We start from the raw sequence: 10,883 nt of genomic DNA on the forward strand, positions 1-10,883 counted from the left end.
AAAAATGGATAGAAGCCATGAAGTTAGAAATAACTTCCCATAGGAAGAACCAAACATGGGATCTAGTTGAAAGACCTAAAGAACAGCGCATAGTAGGCTATAAATGGCTGTATAAAATCAAGGAAGGAGTTGGAATTAACCCTAAACCTAGGTATAAGGCTAGGTTAGTTGCAAAGGGTTTTACCCAAATTCCAGGGATAGATTTTAATGAGGTTTTCTCACCTGTTGTGAGACATACCTCAATAAGAGTGTTGCTGGCCATCACTGTCCATTTAGACTTAAAGCTAGAGCAATTAGATGTCACAACTGCTTTCCTACATGGAGACTTAGATGAGAGAATCCTAATGGATCAACCTAAGGGTTTTGAGTCTATCAGAGAGGTGGAGAAGGTGTGGTTGCTTAAGAAATCCCTTTATGGGCTTAAGCGGTCTCTAAGACAATGGTATAGGAAATTTGACATTGTTATGATAAAACAAGGGTATCTTAGAAATTCCTATGATTGTTGCGTTTACTTCAAACATATATCTCCTAATATCTCAATTTATTTGCTGCTCTATGTGGATGATATGCTCATAGCAAGTCAATCCAGTCAAGAGATCCAGCAGCTAAAGAAGAAATTAAAAGCTAAATTTGAGATGAAGGAAATAGGTGAAGCTAAGAAAATTCTAGGGATAGAAATCACCAGAAGTAAACAGCAAAGGAAAATTCACCTATCTCAAAAATCCTATATAGAAAAGTTGTTATCTAGGTTTGGAATGGCAAATTCTAAGGTAGTGAATGTGCCATTTGCATCTCATTTTAAGTTGTCTTCGGATCAATCTCCAAAGGATGAGGAAAGTATGAAGGAAATGGAAAAAGTTCCATATTCAAGTGTAGTGGGCAGTTTGATGTATAGCATGGTTTGCACTCGACCCGACGTAGCTCATGTAATGAGTGTAGTAAGTCGTTTTATGGCAAATCCAGGAAAACCCCATTGGAATGCAGTAAAATGGGTATTTAGATACCTGAAGGCTTCATCTAATAATGTTTTTTCTTATGGTGGAGCCAATATAGGAGATCAAGCTAGTATACTAGGATTCACGGATGTAGACTATGCTGTTGATTTAGATAGAAGAAGATCCACATTAGGTTATCAGTTGGAAGTCTAGTCTCCAACATATGGTTTGTCCACCGCAGAAGAAGATCCGCATCAGGTTATGTGTTTATGTTATGGAACTCTACAATTAGTTGGAAGTCTAATCTCCAACATGTGGTAGCTTTGTCCACCACAGAAGCTAAATACATAGCTGTATCGGAAGCTATAAAGGAGGTTATGTGGCTTAAGGGTCTAGTTAGTGAGCTCTTAGAGTTAGATGTCAAGGCAACTTTGATGTGTGACAGTTAAAGTGCTATTCATTTGTCTAAAAATCAGGCTCATCATGAAAGGACTAAACATATAAATGTTAGGCACCACTTCATTAGGGAAATAATTGAAAAACAAGATGTTATTCTAACCAAAGTTTCAGGTGATGAGAATGTTGTTGACATGTTTACAAAGATTGTACCTCTTGCAAAGCTCAAGCATTGCATGAAGATTTTGCAAGGTATTTCAGGTGTTAATCAAGAAGGAAAATCTGTGCAGTGAAGGAGGGTGGAGGGTGGAGAATCCAGAGAAAATCTATTCTAGTTCAAATGGGTGGAGAATTTGTTAAAAATCATTTGTATTAGATTAGTTTGTGTCTCTGTTTAATTAGTTTATGTTAGGGGTATATTTGTTATTTCTCTTGACTGTTTGTTTGGTTAGTTATATTCCTAGTGTGCCGTTATTTAATCCCTTGTAATATCTGCCCTTATGTTCTATAAATAAGGGGTCGGGGTTAGGTGTTAGTCTCACCGTAATTTTGGTTTTTCTTATTCTATTTCTATATCATTCTGTGTGTGAGTATTCTGCGAGATCTTGAGGGTAGAATAATTAAGGTAGAAGATTAGGTCAACAACCCTGAACTGAGGAGACAATTTTGTATAAATCAGATGATTAGAAATAGGGTACTTGACACATAACCTTACCCCTTTTCGCAATACTATAGGAACAACCCAATCCAAATCTTCCATCATTGTAGTAATGTTGTCCTCAGATGGACTAGCCTCTAGATTTCGAGAGTTGGAAGGTGAGTGGCAAGGATTGGTTTATGAGTAGGGATATCGAGCATAGAGGTATCGGGAGGGTGCATAGAGGTATCAGGAGAGGTAGTAGCTACTAGTATGTTGTCAAGAGTTGATGTTGATGCTTCCCCTTGAGAACATACTAGCAGTGTAGAATCAAGCAGAGGAAGAGAAATGAGAAGGACCCAAGGCCACTTTGTATTGTCAGTCTTTTCTAGAGAAGATTTAGGAGAACAGAATGGGCGATCCTCATAGAATGTAACGTCAGAGGATACAAAAAAATTGTGGGAGGAGGGGTAATAGCAATTGTATCCTTTTTGGGAAGGAGAATACCCAACAAAGATAATTTAAGTGCCTTTGGTTCGAGTTTGGTCCGAGAGGGATTGGTGTTGTGCACATACACAATACAACCAAAAACCTTGGGAGAAGGAGATGGACATTTGGACACAGATCACGAAGGGTGTTGAGAGGAGTTCTAAATTGTAGGGCTTTAGAGGGAAGACAATTGATTAAATAGGCGGCTGTAAGAACAGCTTCCCCCCAATAGAAATGAGGAACATAGGTAGTGAACATCATAGCTCGGGCCACCTCAAGCATGTGTTTGTTTTTTCTTTTGCCACTCCATTTTGTTGAGGGGGTATATGGACATGAGCTTTGATGAAATATGCCATGTTCAGAGAGATAGTAAGTGAAATCATGGGAAAAGTATTCTCGGCCATTATCAGTTCGAATAACATGAATAGGAGTTTGAAACACATTCAAAATGTGTTTATGAAACCTTTTGAAAGTGTTACTAGCCTCTGATTTTTCTCTTATAAGATATACCCAGCAAACTCTAGTATGATTATCAATGAAGGTTATAAACCATCGAGAACTCAAGATATTGGGATGTTTAAAAGGACCTCAAATATCACTATGAATCAAGTGAAAGGGTTTAGATGGTTTATAGGGCTGTGTAGAATAATGAGAACGAGGTTGTTTTGCAAGAGTGCACTGCTCACATTTAAAAGATTGTTCTTTATTAATGAAAAGGTGAGGATACAAGGATTTTAGATATGGGAAACTAGGGTGTCCTAGGCGTTTGCGCCATAGCAGAACATTGGCATTAGCTGTTACAGTAAAGACAACTTTATTGGTTGAAGAATTTGGAACATCTTCTGTCATCATATAGTAAAGGCCATCTCTAGCCTTAGCACTGTCAATCATCATCCCTGAAGCCTGGTCTTGAAATATACAGTAGGATGGGAAAAAAGTTATACTACAATTCATATATGTTGTAAGTTTACTAACTAATAGTAAATTGCACTGCAATCCCGGTACATATAGAATAGATTTCAACTTTAGTTTTGATAAACACACTGTTCCAAATCCCAAAATAGGAGAGGTTGTGTCATCAGCCATAGAAATATCAATAGTTGTGTTACAAGGTGTATAATCCATCATAAAGTTAGCCAAACTTGACATATGATTTGATGCACCTGTATCCACTATCCAAACTTGTTTAGGGAGCTTTTGTGAGACTAGTGAGTAATAAGGAATACCTTGTAGGGCTATTGAAATTGTTGGCTTAGGAGTAGGAGGACTTGAGGGGTTTATACCTTGATTTAGTAGCATGTACAAGGTTTGAACCTGCTTTGATTATAGGCTTAGATTCAAGCTATTCCCAGATTCAGTGGAGACTTCGGCAGCATAGGCTAATCTAGTTGTTTCCCTCTTTTTTCGTGGCTTCTAGTTTGCTGGTTTGCCATGAATTTTTCAACATGTTTTCTGTGTATGGTAGGGTTTGTTACAGTGGTCACACCACTGCTTGTCCCATGATTTCTTGACAAAGTGTCCACCTGTTTGACAGTAGCAAGAGCAGAGTTTTGATGACGCATCACCTTACGCCAGTTCTCCTCTTTCCTAACCTCAACAAACACTTCTCTAAGTGTAGGTAAGGGTTTAGTATCCAATAATTTTTCACGAACTTCATCCAAATCAGAGTTAAGACCATGGAGAAAATAAAAAATGCGATATTTTTCTAACATTTTATTATATTTTGTGCTATTAGTTGAACACTCCCAATTAATAGTGTAGGATAAATCCATTTCATGCCATAACTCAACCAAAACGTTATAGTATTCTATAACATTCAGATTACCTTGTCTGGTTTGTGAATGGCTAACCTGATCTCAAAACATTGAGAGATATTCTCCAAATCTAAGTGCATTTTTTGGATTAATCTCCTTCGTCGTCTTGTAGAACAGATAGGTTCTATAGATCCTTGGCTCCATCGAGTTGATAAGCCATGCCATAATAGAGTTTTATGCTGCCTAGGTGCCATAATTGGCTGCTATGTGGAGTAGGAATTGCTCCTATCAAGTATCCAGCTTTTCCTTTTCCTTTGATTACAAGCAATACCAATTGAAACTATTCTTTGAAATTACTCCCATTTAACTTATGTTGAGTAATCTGTAGAGGGTGGTTATCAATAGGATTTGTAGAAAAATTTGGCGGAGAATGAGGATTAGGAGAACTCATGGCTGAGGCTTCAGTTATGGTTGGGTTTGGTAGAGTTTCAGCCATGATTTTGTAAACAGCCTAGACCTCAAGTTCTAGGTGACCAGGATTTGGCTTTGATACCATGAAATAAGCTGAATTCTCGAAAGTTTACTTAAAATTTATTGAATCTGAAGGGAGATATTTATATAAGGCAAAATATCTACTCTATCTCCTAGAAAATAAGAACAAATTCAAATTTAGATAACAGTAACTAATATTCAAAACATGCTGGCCTTTATCTTCAAATTTCAAGTTTGAATCTCCCCCTTGAATCTTGGAGCTTTATCCTATCTTCCAGGCTTCCTTCTCTTTTAAATCTTTATCTTATCCAACCACCTTATCTTTCCTTTTTAAACTTGAACACCCAATCTCATCCAACAATTTGTACTGGGTAATTCCATTGGTATGCACTGCCCATTATTTTGTCTGATAAAAAATAGAACAATTTTACTTTAGATAGATTTTAATTGGAACTTTCCAAATGATTGCAAGTCACCATGTCAAAGGAGCTAATTTGCTTAGAACCATTGTTGTATCTTATGTTAGAGGTGATGGTGTCATAAAGCAATTGTGAATATCAGTATTTTAAGTTGACACGTACGCAATTCAAATTGTACTTTGAAGGTGACTACCCTTTTGGATGCTTGAACCTTCATTTTTATTCTTCTATTGTTTTGAAATCTGAGCATATGAGAGCAAAAAAGAGAAAGAAAAAAGATGCTCAGTTGAATACAAGTTCTCATAGTGAACTATTTGAACCTTCACATTTTTCTTGCAAATGGTTTTGATATATGATCTTATTATTGTTGTTATTTTTGCCTTCTGTTTTCTTTATATAGACGAATTGATTGGGATACAGTCAAGAGCACGAATCTATGCAAATGGGGTCTCAAGATGTCTGGCAATGTCCTAACTCAACTGGAAGATGTTGGGCAACAGTTAGCATTGACTTTTAATGCTGAGGGTTCTGTACTTGCTGTTGGAGGCGAGGTAGAGATCATTATTAATTATGCTATTTCTTACGGCACTTACTGCATGTTAGAGAACAAGATATTTTCAAATGAGAAAGCAAGCTGCTCGTCCAAAGGAAACAAAAAAAAAAAAAATTCTTGGAGCAGAAAGACTAGGGGGAATATTCCCAGAGAAAAGGAAATGAGAATAGTTCCTTTTAGATTATGAACTGATTTCCCTATGTCATTATTTTTGTTAAATTGGAATTCCTGAATGCTATAGATTTTCTGTAGTTTTTGTTAGATGCGGGAGAACTATGCCATGAGATATTTTCTTACACTTTTGACAAGGATAAAAAAAACAAAGTTGGCAAACCAAGTTTTACTACATTCTGGTGACATTTGGCCCTTTGCTTTCTTCCTTCCATCTAGGAAACTTTAAAAAACATATTGCATCTGCTTCAGAACAAAAATTCCAGATTTAGCTGCCTCTTTGTTTTTTCCCAACCTAGCAACGCAAATTCAATATGTTCCCTTCTCTACTTTTATATTTATTTTTTGAAATGTGTAGCCCTGAATTGAATTTTTTTATGGATAGGTAAAAAATTCCTACTCAACCATCCAGAGAGCACTCTCTGATACTTGGATACTTTTAATCTTGTTTGTCCATCTGTAGCTGTAAATATCTGTGAAGGAAAGAGCTATTTGACTGGACTTGGTAGACATGCAAAACTGGATTTTACATATCATGTCCCTCTCTTGCTTATTATTCTTTTCTTTGTTGAATATGGAGTTACCCCATGGGCACCAAATGTAGCATTCATTGGTGGTTATGTATCTTTTTCCATTAGGTCAGATCTTTAATCTGTGCCGGATTCAGTATTTCAGGATGCAGGTGCTTGATCTGATAAAAATAGGCCACCTCTGGATTTAAGAAGCTTTTCTTGTAGTGGCTTTGTTATTATTTCTCAAAATATTTGTCATGACCCTAGGGAGTAGTGTGTAATATTGTAAAATTTTAGGGTCTAAATAAGGAATAAAGTAGTAGAAATGTTGTAAGCGGCTAGTGCTGTAAGCGGCTAATTGAAGCCATTGGGTAGTTAGAAGGTAGTTGATGTAGCTAGAGGTCCTATAAAAGATAGACCTACAGCACTTTGAGGGATATCTCGGAAATGAATAATCAAAGTCTCTCTCTATTGATTCTCTCATTTCCTCTTCTTTCTTTCCTTATTTCTCTCTCTGTTTCTATCTCTCTCCCTCCTTCTTACATTCTATAGTTACTGAAATTGCCCTAATTCAAGGGCTTGACAATATTCAATCTAAATTTTGTGCTTTGTCATTTTCAAACTGAAATATAAATATTAAGCTGAATTGGCATTTTTATGGAAATTATTGTGTTACATGATCATCCTATTTTTGGTGCAGTACAGGATGGAAAGTTGAGGGTTTTCAAGTGGCCTAACATGGAAATTATTCTTGATGAAGCAAATGCTCATGCCTCTGTTAAGGACTTGGATTTCAGGTTCACAGTAATACTTTTGCTGTACTGACTTTTGATTCTTGGTTTTATGTTAAAGAAAAGAAGTTCTATTTTCCATGTTCTTTTGCTGACCCAGGGTTTGGCTGTGTCATGCAGCACTGATGGGAAATTTCTTGTCTCAGTAGGAAGTGGTAGCCATGGTAGGGTTTGGGATGTAGCATCGCGAGCACCTGTAGCTTCGTTGTCAAAGGAAAATGTGAGCAATAATTTATTTGTACTTGTTGTGTCTAGGTAAATATGTTTTGTGTGAACTTTTTGTGGGGCAGAAGCATCTTTTGACTTTGTATGTCCATTTAAGATATTTCAGTTCTCAAAGTTCTTGAGTGGTGGTTCCTTAATTTCATAACACTCTCTGTATGATGCACCAAAACAATTTTCAGTATATGCAGGAACAACCATCCCTTAAAAAAGGGGATGAGAAATTAACTGGTAACTTTTTGCGGGACACTGAGATTATGACCTTAAATGTGCTCCTTGTTTTACATATATGGATCTTTGTTATCAAGAATGGCAAAGTTCTCCCTGCCAATTAAGTTTCTCTTTGTTTTCTCCTAGTCAGTAACTTGTATTTTTGTTCTGTCCAGGATGAGGTTTTTGGTTTCTGCAGATTCTCAAAAGATGCTAGCAAGGATCAGGTTCTGTATATCACTTCCATGCGAGGTCTGCACTTGCTATTTAGCATCAGATGCATTTCTCTTTTTTCTGTTCCAAAAAGTGATTTCCTATAGAACTTCATTATCATGATATTGCCTCCTGATTACTTAGGTCAAGGTGGAAGTATTGTGAAATGGGACACTTCTACATGGCAGAGGATGAGCTCGAAGCTTGTAGTTCGGGATCCAGTTTCTGCTTTCAACATTTCAGCTGATGGAAAGCTGCTTGCAATGTAATAAATTTTAATTAATTTGTTTTAAGCTAATCAAGAACTGGGTATCTGTTTCCCTTTTGAGGTTGCATGGACGTAATTTATTTAATGGGGAAAGACATTGCTTTATGACTGTTAAGTATTTTGTTTTTCCTTTTTGCTAGAAGTGCTGAAAGGATATCTATACTTGCCTAAAAATGCCCTACCTCTAGAGTAGAGACACAGTATGGTGGTTGTCAACCCTCTATTGAAGGTTGGAGGGAGTTGGTCAAAATTAGCGTAATAGCTCAATTAGTAGTAGGTGCATGAAGTGCCAAACAGAAACAACTGTTCCTTGTACACGTTTTCTTACAAAAGATCATGCACCATAGTTAGGTTGAGAATTTATCATTGGTAAGATAGACTACAGGTACTCACCAAGCACTTGTTCGCCATTGTGTACTAGTTCTAACTCCTGTATAGTTATTGTTTGCGGACCAAGAAACCTAAATTTGATAGAATACCTCCCTTCTTCTTCAACAAAAAAAAGAAGTATTTCATTTGAAGCACATATCTGATTAGTACCATACGTGTTGTTATGGTAGTACTCATCCTGAACCTCTAAATAGACATCCCAATAAGATAAAAGATGTGCCCAATGTTTAGACACATACCTACAACCAACACTCCCACCCAATTCTATAGAATATAGGTAAACTTAATAATTTTTACAGACCTCTTTGCCCTAAATCCTTCAGTTTCAATAAAAAGAAGAACCGTTTCAACTACCCTACATAAAAATTATGAGTACTAATTGGAAAGTGTTCTTTTGTGATGCCATAAAACAATCTGATTTTCTATTAATTTTCAAGGCAGTCCATGTTGTGGTTTGTGAGCTTACTTTTGCATGGAAATTTTAGTTACCAGCTGTATTAAAATGCATGGATTTGAGCTGGCTTATTGTCTTGGAAGCATGGAGATTTTAAGTTCCTTCAATTGCATAGATTTTTCAACGCAACCCCCCCCCCAATATTATTGCTTTTGCGTGGATTTATCTGGCTTTTCCCAATAGTAATAGCAGTTATAGTAGTTGTGGCATTTTAGTAACTAGTGCTAGGAACTGATGTTACTTGAGTCTTTGGCAATAATAACAAGTCTTGTTTGCTTTTATCAACTATCTCAGTCAACTTTCACAACCTATATGAATTCAACGTTACTGTTTTGATTGATCAACATGCAGAGGGACAATTCAAGGCGACATTTTTATTGTAAATTCCGCCAATATGCATGTGCTGAATATGGTTAGAAAAGCACACCTTGGCCTTGTAACTGCGTTGATGTTCTCCCAAGACTCAAGGTTTCAATAAAAGTTTATTTGTTCCCATTAATCAACCTTGTGTTTTAATGTGGTTGTACTTTATACGAAATGATGTTAGCAACAAAAGATGTGGTTCTCATGCAGGGCTTTGGTCTCTGCGTCCTTGGATTCGAGTGCAAGGGTGACTCTAATCAAAGATGAGAAGAAAACTGGTATGTTCCTGCTTTAATTTCCTTAAGCAATGGGAAAAATGTGTGAATATTATTGTAAATTCTGCCAAAATGTGTGAAAAATGTATGTTCACAGTTTTATCAAATTGCACTTGAAATAGTTAATGCAGCTGCCTTCAATGAGTTTTTCAACATTAGCCAGTCTTTCTGGGTCATGTTTCTTTTATAATTTCAACTTATTTGTGCTACCTTGTCTGTGACTGGGTCAACATTTTAAATCATCAACTCTACTATTTTTCTTGTTATTTGCAAGTACCTAGGTTTGAATCTAGTAATATACTACCACAAGCCGTCTGGTAATGTTTTTCCTTTCTGTAATGGGTGCAGGACTGAGCTTGTGGGTGATCATATTAATCGTTTTTCTTGCTGTAGCTGTTTATTATATGAAAGCTGAAGGCATCCTTCCATAAGTTGATTTTGCCATCGGACGGACCGAGATACTGTAACAGTTCCATAAATCAAATACAAAATTAAAAGGCTTGTTTGTGAGGCAAAGAAGTGAGTGCCTTCTTGGACATTGGGTTAATCCAGAGCTGAAAATTGGTGAACTTTAGTGCCTAAACAAGTAGCTGATACAAGCCCATTTTAGAATGTCATTGTTGGTGGTGAAACCTCGTTGTTGGCATCTTGTAAAAAATGTCTTAGCGGAAGGTTACTTCTTTGTTTGCAGCCATTACATCTCTTTTGAAATTGCTGCTTTGCCAGAACATTGTTGCTTTAGATACTGTTTCTTCTTGTAACCAACTCTAGTTTCAAGTACCGGCAATGGCAGCTTAGTGGTTGGCATAGGGAGAATACATCACGTTGTGAATTTGACTTTGCAAATACGAGTCACGATATTGTTTGGATGGTCTCGCTTGCACGTTATGCGATTCACGGTTTTAGATTGAAAGGATTGATGAGGCTATCAAAAATGGCCCTTAACATAGTATTAAGGATGGATAGAATATGTCGGGGAGTAGGTCTCTTTAACAAAGGGCTTTGTATCACAAATAGGGGCCACCACAGCTTAATTTTTTTTAATTTTATTTTTGGGTTTTTAAGTTCTGCTCTTTTGTTGTTTTTAAACTGTTTTTAATTTTTCAAAACAGTAAAAATATATCTACTTTTATATTTTCAAAAATAAAAAAATATATATTATTAAAAATACGCACAAAATTTTTAAAATATAAAAAATATTATAGACAAAAAAAAGTATTTTTAACGATGTCAAAATAAATATTTAAAATATAAAATTATAAATAAATTTAAAATTAAAATATGAAGAAAATAACTCTATAATTTTTATATTATTTTAAAAAAATAACTTAATGCATTA

The 10,883-nt window shown here is 36.1% G+C and overlaps 1 protein-coding gene across 1 annotated transcript in view; it reads left to right on the forward strand.

Moving 5' to 3' along the window:
* The window catches only part of LOC127810629 (SEC12-like protein 2), a 28,097-nt gene extending 17,684 nt beyond the window's left edge, over positions 1–10,413 (forward strand). Inside the window, exons 3-10 of the mRNA XM_052350197.1 lie at positions 5,523–5,673; positions 7,064–7,155; positions 7,270–7,369; positions 7,758–7,833; positions 7,939–8,059; positions 9,258–9,374; positions 9,480–9,547; positions 9,893–10,413. Of these exons, the coding sequence (XP_052206157.1) occupies positions 5,523–5,673; positions 7,064–7,155; positions 7,270–7,369; positions 7,758–7,833; positions 7,939–8,059; positions 9,258–9,374; positions 9,480–9,547; positions 9,893–9,975 (808 nt within the window). The 3' untranslated portion in view covers positions 9,976–10,413. The remainder of the gene's footprint in view (positions 1–5,522; positions 5,674–7,063; positions 7,156–7,269; positions 7,370–7,757; positions 7,834–7,938; positions 8,060–9,257; positions 9,375–9,479; positions 9,548–9,892) is intronic.
* Positions 10,414–10,883: the final 470 nt, after the last annotated feature.

Source organism: Diospyros lotus, chromosome 9, assembly GCF_014633365.1.
Source record: "Diospyros lotus cultivar Yz01 chromosome 9, ASM1463336v1, whole genome shotgun sequence".
NCBI classification, from domain to species: domain Eukaryota; kingdom Viridiplantae; phylum Streptophyta; class Magnoliopsida; order Ericales; family Ebenaceae; genus Diospyros; species Diospyros lotus.